This window comes from Dama dama, chromosome 9, assembly GCF_033118175.1.
Source record: "Dama dama isolate Ldn47 chromosome 9, ASM3311817v1, whole genome shotgun sequence".
NCBI classification, from domain to species: Eukaryota; Metazoa; Chordata; class Mammalia; order Artiodactyla; family Cervidae; genus Dama; species Dama dama.
The window spans coordinates 16243572-16271243 of NC_083689.1; the positions used below are offsets into that span (position 1 = coordinate 16243572).

A 27672-nucleotide genomic window follows, 5' to 3' on the forward strand; every position below is an offset into this window, starting at 1 on the left:
GGTAAAGAATTCGCCTGCAATGCGGGAAACCTGGGTTCAATCCTTGGGTTCGATCCCTGGAGCAGGACATGGCAACCCACTCCAGTATTCTTGCCTGGAGAATCCCCATGGACGGAGGAGCCTGGCAGACTACAGTCCACCGGGTCTCAAAGAATCGGACACGACTAAGCGACTAAGCAAGCACACACACAGCCTGAATTGAAAGAGACGGAGGCAGGGCCTAGCAGAAGGACGTGAGCGGTGGTTGGCCAGGAGCAGAGTCGGAGGCGGACGCTGGAAACACGCTGGAGAGGGCGTGTCTGAGCCGGGCCAGAGGGTGGAGCCTATCAGGGACTAGTCGGCCGGAAGCAGGAGGAGGGCCCAGGCTAGCCGGATCGCAGGCGGACTTAGATGGATGTGACGGCCGGAAAGAAAATCCAGCTCCTGGGAGGATCCTTGACCATCTTCAAATCTCCGCTTCTCACCTCGCGGGCGGGGTCTCCATCCTCTTGATGTCTGGGGTTGGGTTCCCAGGCAGATTTGGGGAAGTGAAAGTCACCAGGGGCGGGCCTGTCCCAGCTCGTGACCCCGCGCCTCGCCCTCTTGACACAGATTTCTAGACCCCAGCTCTATGGCCATGCTGAGTTCGCTGCTATTGACCGCGCTGCTCTGGATCCCTGCAGGAACCCTGACCTGCTACGGGGACTCGGGGCAGCCTGTGGACTGGTGAGTGCGCGGGCGCCCACTATTCCCCAGAGCCGCACTGGGGCTTGCTGCACTCCTAGGAGAAAACAGGTTCCTTCCCTTCTTCCTCCACTCTGTCCATGCCCCAACCTGTAGGTTCGTCGTTTACAAGCTGCCGGCCCACACAGGGTCGGGAGATGCGACGCAGAACGGCCTACGGTACAGGTACTTTGACGAAGACTCAGAGGACTGGCGCGACGGCGTGGGGTTCATCAACAGCACCACCGGGGCCGTGGGCCGCAGCCTGCTGCCGCTGTACCGAAACAACAGCCAGGTGATGACGCCTCCGGCCGAACCTGGGGTGGGACTCTAGGGTGGGCTTGACCTGAGGGAACCTTCACGTTGCCCCTGTCCATCTTCCCCAGCTCGCTTTTGTGCTCTACAATGACCAACCGCCTAAATCCAACGAGTCTAAGGACTCTTCCAGTCGTGGGCACACGAAGGGTGAGGCCACATTGGGGGCTGGGGGAGGGTTCTGGTTTCCCTATGCGTCTTCTTCAGCTCATTCCTGACCTGCCTGGGGCTGAGGGTGAGCTGCTCTGCCAGGCCCTGGATGTCTGTTTCCCTATCTTAAATCAACGTGGTCCTTCCTCTTGAACTAAAAGGACTGATGGCTGTGGAAACTGAGCCGGGCAGTGGTCCTGACATTCATTGCCCACTGCCCGCTGGTCCTGCAGTCCGGGCCCCCTACAGACTGAGAGTGTTGCTGGTTGCACATGTACTTGTTTCGATGTCTCAAGCAGTCTCCTCCCCCCATCAACTCCAATTTCTGGTTCAGGTGTGCTGCTCCTGGACCAAGAAGGGGGCTTCTGGTTGATCCACAGCGTTCCGAACTTCCCTCCACCTGCCTCCTCTGCTGCTTACAGCTGGCCTTCTGGTGCCCAAAGATATGGGCAGACCCTGATCTGTGTATCTTTTCCACTCACCCAGTTCCTGGATATCAGTGAGTGAAGACAGGGAGGCAGGGTGAGTCCCTGATTCCCAGATCGGAATCTTAGAACAGTCCCTCATTTTCTTCTCTCCATGCCCTCCAGGCAAACAGCTGACCTATACCTACCCGCTGGTGTATGACCACAGGCTGGAAGGGGACTTCGCCCAGAAATTCCCCTACCTGGAGGAGGTAGTCAAGGGCCATCACGTTCGCCAGGGACCGTGGAACAGCAGTGTAACACTCACATCAAAGAAAGGAGCCACATTCCAGAGCTTTGCCAAATTTGGAAACTTTGGAGATGGTGAGGCCTGAGGTTGATGTTTGGAGAACTCTTTCTCTGCAGAGGGACTGTCTGGTGTGTCCATGGCTATGGGCAGGTCATGGGTAGGGATTGGGACACATCTGAGTCGTAATCACATGCGAGGTAAACAACCAACATACCTGTGTTCAAGTATTGGTTTCTGGCTGTGTGATACATGATTTAATCAGGGTCTCAACTTACCTGTCTGAAAAATGGGAATAGTAATGGTATCTACTTGAAAGGGCTGCTGTGTGCAAAGTGATACATATAAAGCATTTCATAAGGGCTATTACTCTTAATGTTATAATCCTCCAGATCGCCAGGAATTGACAACTGAGGAAACAGCTCAGAGAGGGGAAGTGGCCTAGGGAATCCCTAGCATTGATCCTGACCCTGTCCATGCCCTCTTTCCATCTTCTGCAGACCTGTACTCTGGCTGGCTGGCGGAAGCCCTTGGCAATACCCTGCAGGTCCAATTCTGGCAAAGATCTTCCGGTATCCTGCCCTCCAACTGCTCTGGGGCCCAGTATGTATTTGATGTGACTCAGACAGCCTTCCCTGGGCCAGCTGGGCCAGCCTTCAATGCCACAGAAGACCACTCCAAGTGGTGTGTAACCCCCAAAGGGCCCTGGGCCTGTGTGGGTGACATGAATCGGAACCAAAGAGAGGAGCACCGGGGTGGGGGCACTCTGTGTGCCCCGATGCTCTGGAAGGCCTTCAAGCCTCTGGTGAAAGCCTGGGAGCCCTGTAAAAAGAAGAGCAGGGTCTTCTCTCTAGGAAGCCCAGCAGGACATATAAGAGCTAAGGTTCAGGGGCCAATGTGGACTTGAGTTTGAATCTATTTTGTCCCTTCCTATTTGTTTGGCCTTAATCATGTGCCTTAATCTGTGACTCAGTCTACTCATCTGTACAATGGAAATCATAACACCTTACTCAGAATTGCTGAGTAATTGTTGCAAAATTGGTAAATGAGACTGTTCATCTTTCTTCAGCTGGGCAATGGGACTCTGAACAGCATTGCAGCTTGCTCAGGGTCTGGGGCAGCTGGCACATAGGTGAGACACAGAATAGGACCCCAAGTAAGGGTCCACCCAAGACCTAACTCCCCTCTTTATGGTAACTAGGACTGGAGGAAGTTTCACCCCTTAACAAGCACACAGGCAAGGGAGTGGAAACAGGATGTCCTGCCTTACTAGGGGAGGAGGGGAGCTCCAGAAAGCTCACACAGCAGGGGCGCGCTTTATTTATATGTGTACATATGTATACAGGCGGCTGTACAGGCCAGCGGCTCCCACTGCTATGGGCCTGGGGGCATGGGGCAGGGCGCCCCTTTTTTGGTCGGGCCTGCTGAGGGCACAACTTCAGCAGGGCACCGAGAGGTCGGCCCCACCTCAGGCCTGGTGGTCGGGCCCGTCAGGGAAGCAGGTGGGGCTGCGGGTCCGGCACTGCTGGGCACATTTTTTGTTGGGGCTTGGGAGGGGGTCTGGGGGTCTGGGGAGAGCTTGGGAGAGGCAGGTTTGGAACGAGGCCCGCTCAGCGTGGTCCGCTCCTCCACCACCTCCAGCACCCAGCACTCCCGGCCCCGGAGGGCCTCAGATGGGGGAGGCGCCAGGGGTGCAGATTCGGGCAATGCCTTGGAGTCCGCACTCGGGGTATGCACACTCGGGGGCTGAGACACCTCAGCTTTCACCCCAGGCCGTACGGGCTCTACGACAATGGGCACCGGGGGCGTGCCTGCTTCGCCGGAGCTGCTGCGCCGGCCGGTCTCGTGTTCCTGCACCGGGCTCAGCGCGGATTTGGCCACGGCCCTGGCCGTCCCGCCTGTACCGTCCTCGGTCTGCACGCTCTGGTGTCGCGCGCCGCTGGCGTCCCGCTCCAGGGTCCGACCCCCAGGGGTCGTCGCGCGGGGCGGGGTGCAGGCCTCGGCGCCACCCGGGGACTCTTTCTCCTTACTTGATGCCAGCGGCCTGGGGGCGCCCTCGGGCAGCAGCGGATCCGCACCCAGGCTCAGGGGCGACTCCTGGCGGCCCAGGCGGCGGACGGCGACCTGCCGGGGCGCGCCAGGACCCTCGATAGGGGGCGTCTCGCCGTCCGACTCTGCGAGGCTATGCAGCGCTAGCTCGCCGTGGAAGTCCTTGCGGAAATCCGGGTGGCCCACCTCGAGGCTGTGTTTGCGCAGCGCGCCCTTCTTGTCGGCGCCCAGCGAGGCTCCCAGCTTCTCCGCCGACTGCACCCGTTTGAGGAGCGGCGAGCGCGGGGGCTCGGCACTCTTCGGGCGCGGGCGCACCACCGGCGGCGACGAGTGCAGCTTGGCCGGGAAGCTCTGCGTGGTGTGCGAGCTGCCCACCGTGTGGCCTGGCAGCGGCGGCGGCGACGCCTGTGTCGGGGACGGTGTGTGCGCCAGCGGCGACAGCGGAATGTTGCCTGCCGACTTGCAGCGCGCAGAGCGGTACTGGCGGTGCAGCTTCGGCGACAGGCCGTGCAGCGTGCTGGGCCGGATGTGGTGCGACGCTGACGACGCCGGCGAGTTTGGCGTGCTCGAGGCGGGCGAGCTGCTCTGGGACGAGGCGCCTGCGGGCGGGCGAGAGAGGGCAAAGAACTGGGTGGGCGCCGCCAGGCACTGCCCGGCCCGCACAAGCCGCCCGCCCCGCGCAGGCGCAGGGTCTACCTAGGTAGGCGGAGTCGGGCGTGGAGCGGTAGCTGTGGGTGGGCGAGCGCGCCGGCAGGCCGTGCGTGGGCGAGCCGGGCAGGCTGTCGCTGGACGACAGCGAGCGGTTCAACGACGACAGCGAGCGGCTAGTGTGCAGCAGGTTCGACTGCTTCGTGATCTTGCGGAAGAGGGAGCTGCGCTTCTTGCTAGAGGACAAGGAGGGAACCAGCTTCCCTGGACCAGACTCTAGAGCTCCCGGCTCTTCCCACTTCAGGGCCTCAAGGCACCTCCTGGAACCACCCACCCAGTCCCACTTGGCTCCTCCCACCTGGCCTACCCATTGCTTTTTGACCACTCACAGTCCAAGCTAGAAACATCCTTCCAAACAGAACCAACCTATTCTGGCCCCGTCCACCTTTCTAGCCCCTCCCTCTCCAGCTAAACCCACCTATCAGGGCAGGAAGAATAGCACTGGCCTCAGCCTGACGCATCTCTCTCCAGTCCCCAGTCAACTCTTTGTCCAGGTCAAACCCGCTGATCAAAACAGAAAACTCTCCTGGCTCCACCCACGTCTCCTAACTCTGTATTATTTGTAAGGGAAGAAATTATTTCTACTGGCCTGGTATGCTCCTCCCAGGTAGAAATCTCTTCTCCTGGCCCCTCCCAGTCTCTTAAATGCATCCAGCAAAGCAGGGTCATCTCGACGGTGCCCTCTTGGTCCATATCCGCTGGCTCTGCTCTACTCCCAGAGTTTTGGAGCTTGGCACGTCTTCCTTTCCCAACTCCTCCCACTTTCTCAGCCCCTCCTCCTTCCTCCCATTATTGCTCTTCACTCGGTGGCCCCCAGGTGGCGCGAGTGGTAAAGAACCCGCCTGCCAATGCAGGAGACTTAAGAGACTGGAGTTCTCGTTTGTCGGGAAGATCCCCTGGAGAAGGGCATGGCGACCAACTCCAGTATTGTTGCCTGGAGAATCCCATGGACAGAGGAGCCTGGCGGGCTACAGTCCATAGGGTTCCAAAGAGTCAGACACGACTGAAGCGACTTAGCACACACGCATAGTGGCCCCGGCCACCTTTCCTGTGCACAACTTCCATTCCTGTGAATATGCCTTCTCCTGTCCTGTCCTATACCTATCCCACATAAGCCCTGGCCATTGCTCAAAAACTGGAATGCTCCAGAGGGCTTGCTGTTTATAGCCCCGCCCACTGCACTTGGCCCCACCCACCTCTCCTGACCCTCCTTGGCAGAGGGCCGCTTGTTCCTCCGAGCCATTTTGGCCTTGTAGCTGCTGCGCCGTGCAGGGCCGATACGGATGGAAGTATTTTCGAAGGGCGTTGTGGTAACGGCCACTTTATTGCCACTCTGGGGTTAGAAAGGGGGAAAGTTCTCTGCTGGAGGCTGTTCTGGCAACTCCAGCTCTCCGGGACCCCCCTCACCCTTCACTCCCTTCCACTCCCCCAACAGTTCGCTTTCCCCCCCATAGACTCACCTTAAGGATCAGCTCAACGACCTCAGGATGTACCATGCCATGCACCGGCTCCCCGTTCACGTGGGTGATGAGGTCCCCGGCACAGAGCCCTGCCTCCTGGGCTGGGCCCCCCTCCTCCACATGCTGGGGACAGGGCACCCCATAGGGGCAGGATTAATAGGATTGGTAACAAGGAAGCCTCCCTAAGCTTCTGTTCCAGACACCTAACTCTGTAGGCACAGTAATCATAACACCAAGCGAAATAGCAATCTTTCTCGCCAGTTTACAAATGAAGAAACTGAGAGTCAGAGAGGAAAGTGACGGGGTGCGGGGGTGTCACGGAGGAGTCTCATTCAGGCTGCCTAGTTCCAGAGTTTGAGCTGTCCCTCATCCCTTGGAGCGGGGGTGGGTGGGGTGGGTGGGGGGTGCTGGCGGGGGTGGGGTGGGGGGTGGAATTCTCTCTCCCCACCCCCACCGTAGAATACAGGCTCATCCATGACTGCTCACCCAGACAATGTGGTGTACACTGTAGACATCTGAATCACCCATATAGACGCGGATGGCACGCAGTGTGAAGCCATACTTCTTGCCCGAGCGTTGGATGGTGATGGGGGAGCGAAGCCCACTGACAGCCGGGGAGTAGTCCCGGCTGGGTGAGGAGTCCCGTGAGGATGGGTTGGAGGAGAGAGATCGCGGGGACATGGGGCTAGCCAAAGGTGAGCTCCCATGGGGGTCCACTGCAGACACAGACCCATGGTCAGAGGTCAGGGCGGACTGACTCGGCCCTCCCTGTGTCTGCTCCTCCCTCCTCCCAAGTGAAAGTCCCGGGGCTCTCATTAGCCCATCCCAGAGCAAATCACCGTAGACCGGGAAAACGCACCAATGGGGGCAGCCCATCCCCTGCCAGGTTGGACCCAGCGTCACCTGCAGGGATCATGACAGACAAGGCAGTGGCCGAGGCTGACTTGATGACTTTGCCCCCGGTTCGAGAAGGCCGCTTCTCTACCGCGGGATCTCCTGATAGCTGCTGGTGCCGCGCGCGGCGTAGAACCAAGTCATTGGTAGCTCTGGGGCCTGATGGGTCCCCATCCTTAGAGGGTGGGCAGAGGTCTCCTGGGCGGTCAGCTGCAACAGAGCAGGTGGGTTAGGGAGTCAGTCCAAGGGCATAGCCCTCTTAAATGGTGTTCCCTCTGCATGCAATGCTCTTCCCACCTCTCTCCCTCGCTGGATTGTGAATTTCATAACAGCAGGTACCCTATACATCTGGAACAGCTCCTGACACAGAGAAGTGCTTAAACATATTTGTTGACTGACTGAGCATGGAATAGGGGTCTTTCTCGTGTTGATGAGAACCCCAGGTTGGAGTGTGAAGAGTACAGGAGAACTTGCATAAGCCGTAACCAGGCTCATTGAACTCTCATATAAGGCCCCTGGGGGATTGGGGAAGGCGACAGGAGGGGGCACTTACTAGCCTCCGAGTCCCCGGCGCTGGGGGTGCCATCTCCTGGAGGTGTCTCTTTGGCGGCCCGCGCATCCAGCGAGCCTGGGGGGTCGGAGCTGGGCCGGGGAGGCCTGCGCAGCCGAGCCTCATCCTCTTCCTCTTGGGGGCTGCTGAAGCGGCTAGGCTCCAACAGCGCCGAGAAACGGCGGCGGGCGCCCAACGGGGGACTGGCCTCCCCCTCCAAGAAGGTGGCCTCAGATGCCGAGAAGCGCTTGCTGCGCAAAGAGGGCGTTGTCAGAGGAGTTACTCCCCTTCGGGCCCCGCCCCCAAACCCAGCTCTGCCCTTGCTCACATCTCGGGGGAGCCCCCTCTCCAGGTCTTCTCGCGCAGGGTCAGGCCACCCAGGCCCTCCCGCTTGCTGGTCACCTTCTCCTCTGGGCCCTTGGCGCTTGGCTCCCTCTTGCTGGTCCCCGCTGCCGCCACGGGGGTCTTGGGCTCGTGCTGCGACAGCTGCTCCATACTGCTATACACCTGCAAGTGGCAGTGGAGGCAAGTCCAGCCGCCAGGTTCTGCCTTCCCTCCTGAACCAGTGAACCTCCCACTACTGTTGTTCAGTCGCTCAGCCGTGTCCAAGTATTTGCGACCCCATGGACTGCAGCACGCTAGGCTTCCCTGTCCTTCACTGTCTCCTGAGTTTGCTCAGACTCATGTTCATTGAGTCGATGATGCCAACCAACCATCTCATTCTCTACCTCGATACTGGAGCCTACCAAACTAAGCTCCATCCTAGTAAAGCTGGGTCCTGCCCATTCCTGGACTGAGCCCGACCACCCACAATTCTTCAGTTCTGGCCCCACCCCACGAAATGAGGCGCTAACATATTCTAGATCCTCCCCTGCCCAAGCCATAAAGAATCTCACCTCTCCAAGTCTCATCCAGTTATGCGTACCCTCTCCCAAGCTAGGTCGTGCTCCCCCTACATTGTACGTGTGCTCATTCCTACTCTTTGTGACCCCCGCTACATGCTGTTCCTCAAAATGAAATAGTGCCCTGCCTCGCCACCGCCTAGCTCCGCCCTCACTGCTCAATCTCTCCATTCCCAGGTCCTGTCCCCGCCCGGCCCAGATTAGCTGCTCCTCCTGTCGGTCATTTCCATACTGTTAGGTTCCCATTAGATTCCACTCAATGCCGAAGGCATCTTCCCTGGTAGCTCAGACGGTAAAACGTCTGCCTATAATGCGGGAGACCAGGAGATCGGGAAGATCTCCTGGAGAAGGAACCCACGTCAGTACTCTTGCCTGGAAAATCCCATGGGCAGAGGAACCTGGAAGGCTACAGTCCATGGGGTCGCAAAGAGTCGGACACGACTGAGCACCTTCACTCACTTCAACGCCAAAGGCCACTTCCAAGACTATGCTGCTTCCCCCCACCCCACCCCCTCTGCCACTAGCCTAGTCACTCTGATCTCACTCCCTCAGTAAATTCTCTAGTCTGAGACCTTAGGTCTGTGTGCCTGCTCCCCACGGCCCCCTGAGCCCCTGCCCACTTCAAGCCCACCTCCATTCCCTACCTCAACACCTGCCCCCCCTCCCCCGGACTCGCCCCACCGCTACCCCCCAATCTGGCCCACCTTGCTGAAGCGCGGGGAGCAGGAGGAGAACTGACGGATCTCCACAGGTTCCTCCTCCGTGGTGTCGTCCTCATCGTAGGAGTTCACGTGGTGATACCTGTCTGAGCGGGCTGGGGTGGAGGTGTGGATAGTGACCGCGGGCACGTCCACTCCTCAAATCACACCCCCACGAAAGTCAGGTCTAGGTCCTACAAGCCTGGCCACGCACGCCCCTTCTTCTTACTAGTAACTGATTCAGACCCCGCTCCCACGCTGAGTCCCAGTCCCACTTTCTCCAAGGCTACATGTAGCCCCGCCTCCATAAAGCCACACCCCCAGACTCCACCTATGGTGCTCTCCACCCTGGCTCCGCCTCCGCCAGCCCAGCGCCAGCTTGGTTCTGGGTCCTAGCACCGCCTCGTAATCCAGGCTCACTCCCAATTTTAGAATTTACTCCGGTCCAGCTCCACCCCTACCGCAACCTCCTTTCTTCTCTGAGCCCCGCCCCTCTGTCAAGCCACGACCCCGGGACGACCTCAGCCCTCTTCTCTGTTCCAGCCGGCTAGTCTCCTACCCAACTGGGTTCCAGCCCAGGCCATACCCAAGGGCCCCTTCAAAGGATTCCACCCGCTGTCCCCGCTCACTGTCGAAGTAGCTGGTGTCATCTTCTGACTCCAGATGGGGGATGAACTCGGCCTTCTGCCTCAGCAATCCTGTCCAATCCAGGTCTCGAAAGAAACTGTGCTGCTTCACCTCAAAGGCACCGCCTGGGGAGGAAGGAGTGGGCTCGATCAGGGAAGGAATTTAAGCGACAGCTATGGCTAGGCCAGGCTTCACTGGTGACTCAGACTGTAAAGAATCTGCCTGCAATGCAGGAGACCCAGGTTCAATCCCTGAATCAGGAAGATCTCCTGCAGAAGGGCATGGCTGCCCACTCCAGTATTCTTGCCTGGAGAATTCCATGAACAGAAGTGCCTGATGGGCTACAGTCCATGGGGTCGCAGAGAGTCGGACACGACTGCACAGCTAACACTTACGGCTAGCCCAGTAGCCCAGCTTACCCATTTTCCCGCCCAGGGACACAGAGCTGGAAGCCCTGCTCCGGACAACAGACACCACTACCCACCCACGCCTGCCTCAACTCATATGCTCTGCACAGCAGACCCCCTACCTGCACCTAGACGGATCAAGGGATTAGTCTGCAGGAGGCTAGATATCAGGTGCTGCGCATCCGTGGGTAGGGCCTCCTCCCCTTCAGGCCACAGGATGTCATCTGCAGAGCAAGGTGTGGGGTGGGGTTCACTTTTAGGTCCATGAGGCCTTGGGCCCTCCCTCATTTCCGTGCCCCCTGCCTGCCCACCGCGGAGGCACGCACCACTGATGACCTGTCCAAAGAGCTCTTCGGGAGTGTCTCCAAAGAAGGGCACACAGCCCACCAGGAACTCGTAGAGAATGATGCCCATGGCCCACCAGTCCACCGGCTTGCCGTATCCCTGACGCAGGATGACCTCGGGTGCGATGTACTCTGGGGTCCCACACACCTGGGGGCAGGTGGTCAGCCCATGCCCTGGCCACAGGAGGGGCCTCCTGGGGGAGCAGCACCCCCCCATGCCAGGCCCCGGGGCCCACACAGTCCTGCCGGGTCACTCCACCCGTGGAGACCCCCACTCCCGCACACACACCTGTTTGTCCAGGAACTCCCGGGCATCCTTCTCGATGTGGCCTTCATAGAGGTTGGTGGTGAGGCTCATGAGCCCCATCTTGGAGAGGCCAAAATCCGTGAGTTTGATGTGCCCCATGGAGGTGATAAGGAGGCTGCAGAAGCAAACTGGGGTCTTAGAGGTGAGGACCGTCCTCCTCACTCCTGGCCCTTCTGTGCCAGGGCTCCCCTGACCCTCGAGGGACAGGGAAGGAGTGATGGCGAAGGTCAAGGCTCACTTGTCAGGCTTGAGGTCGCGGTGCACGATGCCGTAGTTATGCAAGTACTCCAGCGCCAGCACTGTCTCAGCAAAGTACATGCGGGCCATCTCCACAGGCAGTGCCCCAATGTTCTTCAGCAGGGTGGCGCAGTCCCCCCCTGGGGGTGAAGGAATAGATGCATGTGAAGAGGGAGGCAACCGTGGCCCAGAGGTGAGCACTCAGCAGGCAGCATAGCACCAAGTTCTCATCTCACATGGCCCCCATTTTACAGCTAAGGAAAACTGAGGCCCAGAGAGGGGCTTCCCTCTCCCCAGCTTATGCTGGGAGTGCCCTCTGCCAGGCTTCTCTTGTCCTCTTAGCCATCCTCCAAAGTCAGTATAATCAGTTGATTTTACACAGGAAGGGATTGATTTACACCCAACCCTAGAGAGAGGTTGAGTCAGGCAGGGAGTTGATGGTGGAGGTAAAGTTTGGTTGGGACTGAGGCTTCTTGCTTATGAACTGAGTCTGGAAGAATGGACTCTGGTTTGGAGTCTGAACCTTGAGGGTCTGAAGTTTTAAAATATAAACTACTTTCCCCCACCAGATTTACTGTAAGCAGCATTCATATTTTAGTCTCCCTCAGCTTCCATTTCTCCTTTTTCTCACATGGGTCAGATTTCCTTCCAGGCTTAGCTGCTGGGTCAGCATATAACCCAAGTTCGGTCAATGAATTTTCCCTCTTTTTTCACAAAGATTGCTAAGCTCATAGGATGTAAACTGGGATCTGTTGGATGGTAACCTCACTATATCAAGGCCTGTTTCATTTTATTGATTTTTGGCCATGCCATGTGGCTTGTGAGATCTTAGTTCCCCCAGCAGGGACAGAGCCCATGCCGCTTGCAGTAGAAGTATGGAGTCCTAACCATGGATGACCAGGGAATTCCCTATCAAGCCCTGTTTAGTGGGAAGTCCACACATGGGAGAATAGACCCAAGAGATGGAGAGATTACTAATGACATAATTTGAGCACCTAGATAAAGCCATTCCTAAAGTTGACATTTATTTTTTTTTAACCACAAGTTGATAAATTTCTCTCTTTCCTAATTTTCCCTGAAGCTAGATTTATCTCAGTGTCAGAAACTGATCAATCAGACTTTCTGAGAGTGGGCCCAGAAATCTGAATCTGGCCATAACCCCAGATAATCCCTACACACGTTATGCAGAAAACAGAGTGTCCATGGCCTCATTGAGCTCTATGTCCCTCGTTGCCATCCTCACTATATGAAACAACCTTTTCTCTTTTAGCTTATTTTTCTTGTTTATTGCATGTCTATACAGTTTTATTGTATGTTTTATTGTATGTCTATTCCCTCCATGAGGGAAAGGTATGTCCGTCTAGGTCTCCACTGTATCACCAGCAAAGCATGTGACATGAAGGAGATGATGACGGGATATCTGTTGAGTGACTTAATGGTCAGTTAAGACTTGGAGGTGGCACAGCTGTAGCCTTGTGAGATCATGTGTATAACCTAGTACTTCTGTGTTTGGAAGATGGATGGATTAATATTTGGGATGGTTAGATAAACAGATGAAAAACATATATATTGGTGATTGGATGATTGGATGGATGGTAAAGGGATGGATGAACTGATGGATTAATTGTGAATAAGTAGATGGAGTTAGACTGCTAACTAGATAAAATGAGATAGCTGCTAGAGTGGAGGTTTGGATGAATGAATACAAATAAGAGTAGTAAATGAAAAAAAAAAAAAGTAGTAAATGGATGGAAAGAGGGACGGATGGATGACAGATTAATAAATAGGTAAATAGAAATTGGTTGATAGATGGATGTTAAGTAGGTAGGTGAATAAACAGAGGGATGAATGAATGCCTAGATATAGAAAAAGATGGATGGATGGAAAACAGATGTACAACACAGTGAACTCTAATATAATGTAGTTAATAATAATATACAGTATCTGTTTGTCAGTTGTGACCAATGTATCACACTAATACAAGATATAAGTAACAGAGAAAATAGCAGGAGGGGAGTGAATACCTGGGGACTCTCTGAACTTTCCAGTCAGTTTTCCTATAAACCCAAAACTGCTCTAAAAAATGAAATCTATTACTTTTTTTTAATAGATGTGGGGGCTTCCCTGGTGGTCCAGTGGTTAGAAGTCTGCCTGCCAATGCAGGGGACACGGGTTCAATCCCTGGTCTGGGAAAATCCCACATGCCATGGGGCAACTAAGCTGGTGTTCCATAACTACTGAGTCAGCACTCTAGAGACCTCAAGCTGAAACTACTGAAGCCCAAATGCCACTACTGAAACCCTAGTGCCTACAGCCCATGCTCCAGAGAAGAGGCACGGCAATGAGGCGCCAAAGCATTGCAATGAAGAGTAGTCCCCACTTGCCCCAACCAGAGAAAGCCCACAGCAACGAAGACCCAGCACAGTAAAAAAAATTGATAAATCTTTAAAAATAAATGTAATATAATATTGTAAAATAAATAAATAAATAAATGTAATATAATATTGTAAATCAACTATACTTGAATAAAATAAATAAAGATGTAATGGATAAACATACATGAATGGACAAATAGATGGGTAATCAGATGGATAGATGGAGAGATGGCATGTAGATATATGGATAGAAAAATGGAAGGATTAGCAAATGAACAGATGAAAGGAAGGTGGATAGATGGATGGATAATGGAATGGATGTACCCATACTGAGAGAAATTAAAACAGATAAATTGGGCTTCCCTGGTGGTCCAGTGGTTAAAAATTTGCCTGCCAATGTAGGGGCTGCAGGTTTGATCCCTGGTCAGGGAAGATCCCACATGCCACAGAGCAACCAAGCTGGTGTGCCATAACTACTGAGCCTAAGCGCTCTAGAGTCTGTACCCCGCAACAAGAGAAGCCACCCCAATAAGAAGCCCATGCACTGCAACTAGAGTGTAGTCCCTGCTTGCTGCAACTAGAGAAAGCCCACACTCAGCAATGAAGAACCAGCCCAACCACAAATAATAAACTTTTAAAAAAGAAAACAGATAAATCAATAGATGACTGGGTAGAAATAAACAGATGGAATGTTTGAACAATGACTGGATGAATAAATGGGTGGATAAACTAAACACACAGGTGGATAGTCAACACGGTGACCGGGGTTCCAGCAGGCCACCCCTAGCGGCCATCCCCTCAATCCTCCCCACAGCCCTGCAGGCACCCACACCTTCCACATATTCCATGACCATGCAGAGGTGGCGCCGGGTCTCGAAGGAGCAGAACATCCCGACCACAAAGGGGTTCTCGGCAAACGTGAGGATGTCGCGCTCCACGAAGGCCTGCTGGATTTGGTTGCGCAGGATCAGGTTCTGCTTGTTGATCTTCTTCATCGCAAAGCGCTGCCTCGTTTCCCGGTGCCGCACCAGGTAGACGGCCCTGCAGGGGGAGAGAGCGAGGACCGGCCGTCACCTCCGAGACACCCGGCCTCCGCCACCCTCCCCCCGCCAGAGCCCCGGGTGGCTCACCCGTAGGCACCATTGCTTATGAGCTTTATGGTCTCAAAGTCATTCTCTCCAGGTGGTTTCTTGGCCTTGGTGCTGCGGCCCTGCAGAGGAAAGATGGAGACCACGGCATCATCATCATCATAATCATCATGAGACTGAGACTCTCGGTATTCCACTTAACACATGGGGAAACTGAGGCACAAAGTCAGTGAATGAGCCCTTCATCCAAGTGCCACAGTGAGGGAGTTAACAAAGTCAGAACTTAAACCCAAGACTGACTGACAGTGAAGTCATCTAACAAACTTCTCTTCATTAGGAAAGAAACCTACAAAATGGCTAATCCTCCTAATAAATAAAGAGTTCCCGGAAATCAACAATAACATTAACAACTGAAGAGAAAAAATACACAAGACATGTAAACTAGCTGTTAACCATGTGAAAAAAAAATGTTGAACATCACAAATAATGACAGATAGGCAAGCTAAAACTACTCCAAGATACCATTTTCCACACAGTAGATTGGCAGAAAAAAAAAAATCCAAAAGCCTGGCATATTCTGTGGGCAAAGCTGTGCAGAAACAGATACTTCTATACCTTGCTATTGGGAGTATATACATTGGTACAGTCTCAATTAAAGGTACTTGGTGTATATCAGAATTACAAATGCATGCTTCCTTTAATCCAGCAATTTTCACTTTAAAAAAGCATTTTTACACTTTTGAATTCATGCTATAGATATGCTTTCACATGTTAGAAATGACGCACAGAGGTGCAGGGGCTGGAACGGGGAGCTCCGCTTCCGGTGGCAGGGTCTGGGGAACGGGTGGCAGGTGCCATGTCAGGCCGCAAAAGCGGCAAGAAGCAGCCCCTAAAGCAGCCCAATAAGCAAGCCAAGGAGATGGCTGAGGAAGATAAGGCATTCGGGCAGAAGCAGAAGGAGGAGCAGAAGAAACTTGAGGAGCTAAAAGCAAAGGCCTCGAGGAAAGAACCCCTGGCCACCACTGGAACTAAGAAATCTAGCAAAAAGTAAGCTGTTCCTTGTGCCTGAGGCAACGATGACCCTTAGTTCCATTTCTGTTTAAACACCTGGATTCCCTGCCATAATATCTATTGCCACCGATAGCTAGAATGAAGTGTTGTCTTGGAACCTATTGTACATTTAAGAATAAACTTTTGTAAAAAAAAAAAATGACAGACACATATTTTCTTACTCATTGAAAGATTGGAAATAATCCATACATAGGAAACTGGTTAAATAAAATATGAGGGGATATAATATAAAGGAATATTGATTGTATTACTATTTTGTTGGTGTTTGTTTTTGGCCATAACGTGTGGCACACAGGATCTTAGTTCCTGAACCAGGGATTGAACCCACGTTCCCTGCAGTGGAAGCACAGAGTCTTAACCACTGGACTGCCAGGGAAGTCTTTTACCACCGTTTGTTTGTTTGTTTTTTTCTTTTTTAATGAAAAATAGTTCTGTACACTTATTCGGAAAGTTCCACAAAGTATTTTATTAAATGGCAGGGAAAAACAAGGAACAATATGTATTGTATGATTTTATGTAAAAAGAGGGGCAAAATATAATCATATTTGAGGTAATATGGGTATGGGGGACAAGAGTGGATATAAGATTTTTCACTGTATACTGTTTTTGAAAATAATTTTTATTTTTCATAGGGATAAGAGATTTATTACATTAACAGTTCACAAAAAGATCTATGAGGTTTAAAAATATTGAACTTCTATGTTCTTTAGAATGTAGCCCAAAAAAGTTTGACAGAAACGTTGGCAGAACTACGAAGAGAAATTACTCAAAACAAACTTAACACATCTCTCTCAGAAACTATCAAATCAATCTGGCATTAAAAGAAAAATGAATAGGAAGATGGAAGATTTGAATCACTCAATTAACAAGTTTGAGTGAATGGAATTACAAAGGATCCTACAAACAACAATTAAAGATAAATACCTTTTTAGAGTTTTAGACTTTTGAGTGATGTCATTCCATTACCTATTCAAAAAATTAAATGGCATATAATGGTATAATGAGATTTTTTAAAATACAGGACAGATGTGTGTGTATGTATGTGAATTCATAGACATGATCTGAAGTAAAGGACACAAACCCAAATGCTTTCAGGAACTAGGCAGGCCAGGTGAGAGTCATGGGTGGCTGAGGCGTAGGTAACCCTATATCATAGGCCAGCCCCCATTCAATGTCAGCTGGTTCCATCATAGTGTTGTTAGAACTTTTGATTCTTTTTAAAAGGGCACAAACCCAGATTTTAACTTCAATCTTCTGATTTCTATATTTTGTTTCACACTTTTGAAAACACTAGGCAGCTCAGAGAAAACACAGGTATGGCCGTTCTGGTGGGTAACCTCCCCCAGACATTGTGGAACACCCACCAAAGTGTGGTTGGCCTGTGGGTGGAATTAAGTAATTTTTACTACACTGAGTTGTTAACACAGAGGGACACTCAACCCATTCAAAAGTCCATACAGATTTCTTCAAGAAATTAAATATAGAGTTACCATGTGACCCAGAAATTCCACTCCTAGGTATATACCTAAAAGAACTGAGACAATTGCTCAAACAAATACTTGTACACAACTATTCATAGCAGCACTGTTCACACAACCTAAAGGTCCATCAATGAACAATGGATAAACAAAACATGGCATATATTATTCAGCCACGAAAAGCAATGAATCACTGATTCATGCTCTAGCATGGATAAGCCTTGAAAACATTATGCCAGGCACCAAAGGCCACAGAGTGAACAATTCCATTTATATGAAATATCCAGACCCAGCAAATCCATAGAGACAGAAAGATCTGGAAAGGAGATCAGTGGTTGCCAGGGGCTGTGTGGGAGGGAGGGGATGGGGAGAAACTGCTTAATGGGTACAGGTTTCCTTTTGGTATGATGAAAATGTTTAGGAGCTAGATGGTGGAAATGGCCTCACAATGCAGTGAATAACAATGAATTGTTCATTTCAAACTTGTTTAAATGTATGCTTTATGTTATGTGTACTTAATCAAGAAAAGAAAAATGCCTGTGGAGGAAGAGCTATTATTAACCCATTTTACAGATTGGGAAACTGAGGCTCAGAGCAAGGACCAAGAGATTCGCTCAGCCTGAGGACAAAGGGCCAGGAGGTAAGCCCCGACCAGTAGGGCCAGACCAGAACGTTGTCCACTGGCCGCCAGGCCTTACCTCAGAAAGGTCGTCCTGCTCAGGCGTGTTAGAGCCACCACTGTCTTGTTCCTCCAGGTGCACCACGTCTAGGAAGGGAATGGGCGTGAGTCAAGGCCTGGGTCCCAGCCTCACCCAGAGGCCCCAGCACCCACTAGTCAGCACCTGGAAAGGGGTCACGGGTGAGGCCCAGCTGGCGGATGATGTAGCGGGGGATGTCTGTCTTGACAAGGTGGCCCTCCTTAGCATGGCCCTCAGCCGCCTCCAGCAAGTGGTAGAACTCCTCAGGGTTGAATTCCTAAGGCAAGGCAGGGTGCATTCAGGGTGACCTCCAAGGGGCCCTAGCCAGCCCCCCACCCCCTGCACCTCCTCCCCTGCCCTGCCCAGCCCCCTCACCAGGCATTCCAGCAGCCTGGCTGGACGTGAGATGATAATAAGCAGCTTCTTCACCAGCTGAGTGACGAAGGCCACCTCTAAGCTCTCGGAACGTTCATAGGCCTGGGATGTGGGGCATAGTAGGGGTAGGGTTTACAGGTGCCTTTCCTGGCCAGGCTTCTCTTCCATCCCCACAGGAAAGGACAATACTGCTGCTATTGTCCCATTTTACAGTCAAGAAAACTCAGGCCACATGGTAAAAATCATCATTATTGTTATTATAGCAAACATGGCCCTAAAATGTTCAGTCATTCAATCTTCAAAGCAATTCTACAATCCAGGCCAAGTTAAAAATCCCTCTGCCTAGCATCCTCTCTCCTTGGATCTCTCCATGGCTCCCTACTTCTCTCCTCTTTTAAGTCTCTGCTCAGTTATCAACTCCTCATGGAGGCTTGCCCTGACCCCCTCCAATTCAAAATTGCACCCTACCTACTGTTGGACCCTCAATCGCCATTACTCTACTTTCATGTTCTTGTTTTCTATTGAACAGGCCATATATTAATTTATCTATCATGCCCATCAAAGTCAATACTACGTATGGTCTTAGTTTCCCAACCAGAGATTTAACCCAGCTCTGGGTTCCAGCAGTGAAAGCGGCAAGTTCGAACCACTGGACTGCCAGGGAAGTCTCAGTAAAATTTAAATAAGGACAGGATCCCAGAGGGCTAAGTCATGCCATACTGGAGACTGAATCAAAAGAAAAAGGGTAGGGACTTCCCCGGTGGGCCCAGGTTCAATCCCTGGTTGGGGAACTAAGATCTCTCAAGCTGTGTGGTACAGCCAAAAAGAAAAAAAAGAAAAGAAAAAATGGGGCAATCTTTATGTGTTTTTATGTTTTTCAAATGATTAATGGTTTTAATAAAAATACTATTGATTAGCTTGTTTCCATTAAAACCAGGAAAGTAAAATTATAGAAAATTTTGGTTTAATTATAAAATATTTAAACTGAACATTAAGTTTTAACATATTTTGTTTTCAATTTGTTCAATCATTAATGTTCTAAGGCGGAAAAAAAAATCACCTGCTTCATCCTACTCTCAGTCCTAATGTCACCCAAGAAGGCAGCATTTGAGTAAAGGCTTGACAGAGGTGAGCAAAGTTAAATTCCTGCTTCCTGGGGGTGGGGTAGGGATAAGTTGGGAGATGGGTAATGACGTGCTTTCTGTATGCTAAGTCACTTCAGTCGTATCCAACTCTCTGCAACCCTATGAACCGTAGCCCACCAGGACCCTCTGTCCATGGGATGCTCCAACCAAGAACATTGGACTGGGTTGCCATGCCCTTCTCCATTGGATCCTCCCAACCCAGGGATAGAACTCAAGTCTCTTAGGTCTGCTGCATTGGCAAGCAGGTTCTTTACCACTAGTGCCACCAGGGAAACCCCATATATAAAACAGATAACTAATAAGGACCTACTGTATAGCACAGGGAACTCTACTCAATACTCTGTAATGACCTATATGGGAAACAAATCTAAGAGTGTATATATGTATATGCATAACAGATTCAACTTGTTGTGCACCTGAAACTAACACAACATTGTAAATCAACTCTACTCCAATAAAAATTAATTAGAACAGTGAAAAAAAAAATGAAAGAAACTTTGTTTGGCCGAGCCACGCTGCCTGTGAGATCTTAATTCCCCGACCAGGGATCGAACCTGTGTCCCCTGCATTGGAAGCGGAGTCTTAACCACTGGACCGCCAGAGAAGTTTCAAGAAACTTAAATTATTAATAGTACTGTCAATATCACCATGTGATACTGTGAAAATCTTGGTATAACAATATAGTGATTTTGATAAAGGCAAAAGGTGCATTTTGTGGGGGAAAAAAAAAAATTCCTACTTCCTCCATCAGATCTAGAGTCGGGATCTAGTCTTTCTCCTCCACTCTTCAGTCCTCGGCTCCACACCAGCCACTTGGCACGTGTTAGGCGCCCCCTGAATGGATGTGGCGTGAAGGAAAGGATAGGGACATTGGGCCAGACTTGGGGGTTCAGAGCCCGAGGTGGGGCTGGCCCCTCGGGGCACTCACGTCCTGCAGCAGCTTCTCCAGGTTTTCCTGCAGTTCGTAGAAGTAGACGGTGGTAATGAGGCCGTCGCGGGACTTGGTCAGGCAGTCTCGAGCCAGCTCGATGATCTGGTGGTGGATGAAGCTGAGAACGCCGTCGGCCAGCGGCAGCACGCTGTCAGGTTCGTAGGCGCGGGCAAAGTCGCGCAGCTTCTCTTCCATCTGCGCGGTGGCCTGCAGGAGGGAGGGAGGCAAGGCGGGGATGCCCGCGCGGGGCTCGGCCCGGAGGTTATTTCTGCCAAGAGCCTGCACGCCGCGGCGCCGGCCACCAGGGGGCGCGCGGAGCTAAGGCGAGCAAGGGCTCTGGCCGCCCCACTTCCCTGCGGCCGCCCCCGGCCCCGCCTCACCTTCGGGAACCTCTCCTTGTAGACATGGTTCATCATCACGATTTCGTTGTCGTAGGAGGAGGGGGATCGCCCGGGACTGCGGAGAGAGAAGCCCGTCGCGTCCAGCCCCTTCCCTCCCAAACTGCAGACGAGCGTCTAGCAGGGCACCAGCCCCCAGACCCACCAGGTCGTTCATGCAGGGGGAGGCAGACCCACCTGAGGCTCCGCGAGCGAGGCCGCACGGCAGGGGAGCGGCGGCCGCCATCCTCGTCTGTGATGCTCTCGGTGCTGCCGAAGTGTTTGGAGAGGAAGTGGAGCTCATCCACGGTGGGCTGGTAGGGCAGCTGGTGCAGACGCTCCTGGGAGGAGCAGGAAGACTGGGGGGAGGGGCAGGGCCGGGGTCAGGTCACCACGGTCCCCCCACCGCTCGGGACCCTGGCCTGGGACTCCCGCGGCTGGCGGGCCACTGAGCAAGGCCAGAATCTGGACCTGGCTTATCATCCTTGGATCCCAAGGCTCAGCTTGGGATTCCTGGCGACACACAGGGGAGCAGGGCCACAGATGAGTACGGGAACACAGACATGAGTGTGGCCCGAGAGAGCCTGTGAAAACCCAAGTCAAGTCACATACGCCTCCTCTGCTCAGAACGCTCCATGGCTCCCACCTTACTCCTGGTGAATGCCTAAGTCCTCTCCATAGCCCACAAGGTCTTGCAGGATCTAACCCTGTCTTCCTGCCATCGCCTCCTCCCACTCTCTCCCCAACCCCCACCTGCAGCTGCACAGGCCTCCTTGGTGGTCTTTGAGCAAGCCAGGCACACTCTTGCTTCGGGGCCTTTGCACTGACGGTTCCCTCTGTCTCTCACACATCTACTATGGATCACTCCTTCAAGTCTTTGCTTTAAAGTCACATTTTAGGCATCCTCCTCTGACCACACCCATCATTCTCTCTCCTTTCCCCAACTCGTTTCTTGCTGACTTCTTGTCTCCTGACTTACTACCGTACATCTTATGACTTATTTGTTATTACTCTCTGCTCCTCCAGAGCAGGAACTTGGTTCTGCTTAGTCCCTGGTCCGGGCATGGCATGCAGTTGGGGCAACCACAGACCCAGACATCAGTGGAGAAACACAAGGACAGCCACCTGATTCTGCTGGCAGAATGATCTTTTTCCACATGACATCACTCACGTTCCTGCTTAAAACTCCCCATCCCATCATTACCTATTAATCTTCTCAGTGCACGTAATCTATGATGTGCATGCCTGTGTGCTAGGTCACTTCAGTCATGTCTGGCTTTTTGTGACCCCAGGGACTGTAGCCTGTCTGGCTCCTCTGTCCTTGGGATTCTCCAGACAAGAATACTGGAGTGGGTTGCTGTGCCCTCCTCCAGGGGATCTTCCTGACCCAGGGATGGAACCTGCATCTCCAACATTGCAGGCAGATTCTTGATTGCTGAGCCACCGGGGAAGCCCAATATTTGACATTCAGAATCATAATTTCAAATATTAATAGTTCAGACTAAAATTTTAATTTAATATAGGACAAAAAAACCTTCCTCTGGCTTCCCACCACATTTAGAATAAAATCCACCTTGCCACCCTGGCCAAGAAGCCACAGCGTGAGTGTTGCTGCCTGCGTCACCTCCATTCTGCCACCTCCAACCCAAAGCTCCAGCCACACAGGCTATTTTCAACTTTCCCAATGTGTGAAGTTCTCTGTTGCTGCTAAGAGTTTGCACATGCTGTTCCCCCTTCCTGGAACACTCTTCCCTCCCTTCTTCCATCTGCCAAACCCCTGCTGATCCTTTGTCTTGACTTCAACGCCACCTCTTCCAGGAAACCTTCCTTGACCCTCCCTCCAGCTTGGTCAGGTGCCTCCCCTCTGCTCTCATCACCTTGCCTTATGCTCCCCTCATCACAGCTCTGACCACTCCAGCATCCCGAGTGGTCAATGCCTTCTTACGTATCTGACTCCTCCCATGAGGGCTCTGTGAATCCTTGGGCCCTGGTCCAGCTTGTAGAGCCCCACCTGCCACATGAAAGTCATGTGATAAATGTCTGCTGAGCATCATACCAATGTATGGACAAGCGAACCAGAGAGACAGATCTAAAAGGAGGCAGACGGAGAGAAAGACTTTGGGTATTGCGGTGGGTAAGCAAATGGTTCCAGGTGAAGGAGGTGGCCTGGCCCTAGCCAGCTGCAGACACTTGGCTTAACACATGAGCCTTAGTGTCATTTATCTGTAAGCTGAGTCCACGGTGAGTAGGATCCCCAAAAAGATATATTGAAGGTGGAGAAAAGGACCTTGGAAGAGACTTGGAACATGAAGAGATGGACAGGTGACACCTTTGGAGAACTAGAGAAACCCAAAGCTCTTACTGAGAGCTGAAGCCAGTCCCGTAGGCCCCTTGCAGCTCCCACCCACCGGCCCCGCCTGCCACACTCACCGAGACAGTGGAGCTGGGTGTGTTGGTGCCATAGCCAGACGAAGGGAGTGAAGCCAGAGACCAACGGCGTCCGTCCGCCCTGGAACCCAGCCAACCTGCTCAGAGGCTGCCAGGCCCCATCAGTCCCCCCACTCCTCAGGGTGTGAGAGAAGCCTCTGACCATGGCCAGGGTAGGGGTGGGTGGGAGGATACATCTATGCTCTGGGATCCCTGAAGGCCCTCAGGGTTAGGGAGGTAAGAAGAAATCTACCAGCCAGGCACCCGGGACCTGGAGCAAAGATCAGTCTCCTCTGCTCCTTCCCATGACCCTCATCCTCAAGCCAAACAAGCCCCCAAAGTAAAAAGTCCACTCTAGGAAATCATCCCAGAGGGACCCCAAAAGATGACCCCTAGAGGATTCCCTCTGAGAAAATTCTCAGAGGAAGATCACTTGAGTCTTTTCAGAGAAGAAAGTTCCCTTCCTCATAAGCACGTACACACTGTGACATGGGATCCCATAGACACAATCACTCTTATGGCCACATCGAATCCTGTTACTAGTACGGCTGAGTTCACACTGAAAGTCACACACATTCACACCATGTGACTCTTCAGCATAGATACTCACAGGCATTCACTAGCTTGTGTATGTGTGTGTGTGTGCATTAAGTCGCATCAGTCGTGTTCAACTCTTTGCAGCCCCATGGGTTGTAGCCCGCCAGGCTCCTCTGTCCATAGGATTCTCTGGGCAAGAATACTGGAGTGGGTTGCCATTCTCTTCTCCAGAGGATCTTCCAGACCCAGCGATTGAATCTGGGTCTCCTGCATTGCAGGCAGATCTTTAACCATCTGAGTCCCCAGGGCAGCCCCTCACTGTCCCCTTTGTGGACCCAGATATCACATGTTTCTAGGCTAACACACACACAGTTACATGCAAAATGAGACGTACACTCACAAAGACGCAAACACGGGGACCTGGTACTCACACTCTGACATATACAGACACACTCCCCCACACACTGTAGTCTGTCACATTAACATGACACACATCGAAGACACCCTCACGCACTCAGTCACACATTCAAATTCTCACGGAGCTACACACTCATTCACACTCCCACACAAATTACACATTCACATGGAGTCACGCATGGAATTATATGTTTCCTCAGCTATTCACACACACGTTTACAACCCTACCGGTACACAGTCACACACGTTCTCTCTCACACCCATGGATCCATGTGCAGGCGTGGGCTACCTCACGTATTCATGACCTCACAAACACACACACATCCACATCAGCACAGAGATTGCATCTTCACAGGGACACATACTCCCATGAACTGGACTCCTCTCCTCAGGCAGTGTCCTTGCTCAGCTCACCCTCCATGCAGGTGACCACATCCGGTCCAATAGTGGAACCCTTTTCTGACTCCCCATTGCCCTCAGCTGAATTCCATGGTCAAGGGGAAGTCCCCACCCTCCCAAAGGAGCCATCCTCTGTCCCCACAGTCTTCTGTGACTCCCACACCACAACTGTCACCAGCCTCTGCAGTGATCTGTGTTGCCTGCCCAAACTCAACTCCGAGGCTACAGAAGGGACGCGGTTCACCCCATACCCCAGCTCCCAGAACACAGTAGCTGTTCAGACGTTTTTAGAATGAATAAACTTCGATGAAAAAGAGATCCCCAAAACACCCCGGGGAATCCTAGACGTTTCCCCCTCGAAATCAAAGATTCTCTCTTCCTCCCCCAATTTTGCCAAAGCTCCTCAGAAAATTCATCTCAGGGACACTCCAGAAACCCATAGGGCCTCCGGAGGGAAATCTGAGATACCTCCTTTTGCGCCTTCGGGGGAAATAGCCCTAGGCGCCCTCCCCCACGTCATGGACCTAGTCTTTCGATGGGTAGCAAGCAGTCTGAGCTTGCGCACTTCATCCCTGCTACCCTGTCCTGTTGCTATGGGAACTCCTGGCCTGGAGAGCGAGGCTTGGGAGTCTAAGACCCGGGGACCGTAGCGCAAGCGCTTTCGCTCCGCGGCAAAGGGAGCCCCGCCCCTTCCCCATTCTGAACAGGCGACTGGCCCCGCCTTCTTGTGGTCCCGCCCCTAATGCTGGGGGCCTGTTCCCGCCAGGACTTTGGGGGCACTCTGCCGGTCCCTCAGGCTCTGACTCAGATGCAGTGATGAGGGGAACAGATGGTGGCCCAGACGGTGGCGGGGGAGGGTGTGGCTAGGATTCTGGGACCCTGGGGAGAGGGACTCACCTTCGGGAAGAGGCAAAGGAGAAATGGGCGGGGGTGTTGGGGGAGAAGTTGCGGGGGCTGTCCAGGGGGCTGCTACCTGTGGCAGAAAGAGGGGGAATCTTCAGGCCTGGCGCGGGCGGCAGTCCCATCAGACCTCCTGGTCCTCAAAGCGCGTCCCAAACCGCAGCTTGTCTCCTCATTAGTCTAATCTCACCCGTGTATGAGTGGGCCACTTCCCTTAGCTGTGGCCCCTCCCCCCAAAATGTTTTGGCTACCAAGCCAGCCCCGCCCCTCCCCGGGTCGATCCCGCCTTTTCCTGGGGGGCCCCGCCCCTTAAGGATGGCTCCTCCTTTCTGCCCCATCCCCTTTCCAAACAAGCTCCTCCTGGGCCTCCGCCCACAAATGCTCGTCCCTCTGCGGAACCGCCGAGCCCACACAAGGATGGCCCCGCCCCTTGTCCAATCCAGGTCCTCCGTGTCCAGACTCTGGACCGCCCCTCCTGTGGCATGGACGCACTCCCCTCCTATGGCCCGGCCTCCGCTAGTCTGGCCCGCAAACCCATCACCTGTCTTACCCAGGTGTCCTGGCAGGGGGGAGTGGGGTCGCGGCAGCGTGGGCGAGGTGCTGGTCAGGATGAGGCTTTTCCGGTTACTGGTGCGGCAGCTGCGGGGAGGGCGAGGCAGGGAGCCGGACCCGGCCGTAGCCCAGTGAGTTTGAGGGTTCGACCCATCACCTTCCCATCTCAGATCCCTCCCATCTGTCTCCCAACCAAGTGGGTGCTCGAATGTGCCCCCAAAGGACTGTTCAGAGGAGGCGGCAGTGGAGGACTGTGTATGGGAGAGGATGCATATGTGATGTGTTGGTGCAAGCCTCCTGGTGTGGATGGATCACGTGTGACCATGTATGGGGTGATAGTCATGTCCACGTGATACCAATGGAGATTCTCGTGTCTGTGTGTCTTTGGGTCTTTGCGTGACATTTGCTGTGTGGATCCAGACGTGGCACCAGGTGTGTGAGTTCCGCACTGGGACCACTCGAGTGTGACATCATGTGTGACAGCCCTTGAGTTTATCTTGTGTGACATGACCTGTGGCTTTGTGTGTCTGTCTGACACAGTCTGTCTAGCCACTTTTCCATGACTAGATGTGCCACTGTGGGCTGTAAAGCGTACCTCATGCATGATTTCTGCTGCGTCTATGCTTTTGTGTAGCAGTCTGAGTCTGTATGAGACACTGTCCTTGTGTCCGAGTGTGATACTCACCATGTGTGTCCATGTATGGCATCTATACGTGTGTGATACATCATGTAGATGATCTATATGTGTGTGTTTAACATCCTGTGACACTGGGCACGTCTGAGCATGCCACCGTGTGTGACACAGATGAAAATGTGTGAGAACCATGATACTGTGTGTGTCTCCAACTCTGGGTCATTCTTTCATCTGTGTGACACAGCATGGGACATGCTTAGGTGATATGGTATATTGTGACATTGCACAGATGTCATTGCCACATATGTGTCTCTGTGCATCTCAGATGGCATGGCCGTGTGTGTATCACCACACAAGTGACATCTTCCTGGGTGTACGCTGCACTGTGCCTGCAGACTTACTTGTCTGTGTGATTCTAGGAGTGTCCCCGTGTGTCTCTGCATGCCTCTGACCTATGGCCACTGTATGTCTGGGAACTCGCGGCGACTCCCAGGTGTATCTGGGACACTAGGGCTGTTGTGTGTGTATGTGTGTGTGACATCATGTCCTGCGTGACGCTGTGTGTCACTATTTTTCATATGAGGCTGTGTTCTTTGGGAGGGGCGGCTGGGGTAAAATAAAAGCCCCCCCCTTTCATTCTGCCCCTCAGGATCCCAGCTTCCAAAGAGGGACCCTTCAGCCCCTCCACTCCCTTCTCCCCCCGCCCAGAGCAGTGACTGAGCATATTTGCGCGGCCAGAGCACGCGGCATGGGGGTGGGGGGACGCCACGCTGGGGCTATTGTTCTGAGGGTGCTAAGCCCCCCACCCTCCCCTTCTTCCCCTACTCTCGCCCCCCGGCTGCGGGAGCCCGCAGCAACAGCAGACAAAGGCGCCGCAATCCCCCACCAGGCGCAGCCCCCTCCCCCCGCGGCGGTCCTTTCTAGCGTGCAGTCCCCCCCAGTCTCGGCCCACACTGCCCCCCATTTAGCCCCAACCCCTGCAGGAAGGCTCAGCGCGGGCACCTCTGGCGCAGCTGGACCGGGTGCATCATCCCGGGCCCCGCCCTGCAGCAGCAGCAGGAGGGCGGCTTTGGGGGAAGGGCCGGGTCAGGGTCTGAGGGATCGGGGGTCTACCTCTTGGTCCGGCGGAACATACTGCCGCCAGGGAAGGAGGGCATCGAGAAATTGGAAAGCGCGATCCAGAGAGAGTCAGACATGACCCGGCGGC

General features: G+C 53.1%; 3 protein-coding genes across 4 annotated transcripts; 2 read left to right on the forward strand and 1 right to left on the reverse strand.

Moving 5' to 3' along the window:
* The first annotated feature begins 317 nt into the window (after nt 1–317).
* DNASE2 (deoxyribonuclease 2, lysosomal) lies at nt 318–2924 on the forward strand. The gene is made up of 6 exons (XM_061150174.1): nt 318–705; nt 820–997; nt 1089–1167; nt 1502–1666; nt 1758–1955; nt 2379–2924. Exons 1-6 carry the CDS (start codon nt 611–613, stop codon nt 2783–2785), a joined length of 1122 nt encoding a protein of 373 aa, XP_061006157.1. The 5' UTR covers nt 318–610; the 3' UTR covers nt 2786–2924.
* A 9-nt stretch (nt 2925–2933) lies between these two features.
* On the reverse strand, nt 2934–27672 carry MAST1 (microtubule associated serine/threonine kinase 1). Of its 2 annotated transcripts, none has more exons than XM_061150172.1 (26): nt 27579–27672; nt 25830–25918; nt 25277–25352; nt 23030–23108; nt 20798–20958; nt 20603–20678; nt 20220–20429; nt 18147–18248; nt 17916–18048; nt 17772–17839; nt 14567–14646; nt 14269–14477; nt 11063–11201; nt 10807–10939; nt 10500–10665; nt 10296–10397; nt 9769–9891; nt 9146–9255; nt 7868–8046; nt 7543–7790; nt 6999–7199; nt 6582–6811; nt 6096–6218; nt 5832–5968; nt 4624–4811; nt 2934–4526 (listed from the first exon to the last, which is right to left on the reverse strand). In XM_061150172.1, the coding sequence occupies exons 1-26, from the start codon at nt 27659–27661 to the stop codon at nt 3253–3255; spliced, it is 4719 nt and encodes a 1572-aa protein (XP_061006155.1). In that variant the 5' UTR covers nt 27662–27672; the 3' UTR covers nt 2934–3252. The 2 variants fall into 2 exon arrangements, with proteins under 2 accessions (XP_061006155.1, XP_061006156.1); XM_061150173.1 differs by lacking the exon at nt 27579–27672 and adding an exon at nt 27468–27553.
* Nucleotides 15354–15575, forward strand: LOC133061883 (translation machinery-associated protein 7-like). The gene has a single exon (XM_061150177.1). The coding sequence runs from the start codon at nt 15381–15383 to the stop codon at nt 15573–15575; it is 195 nt and encodes a 64-aa protein (XP_061006160.1). The 5' UTR covers nt 15354–15380.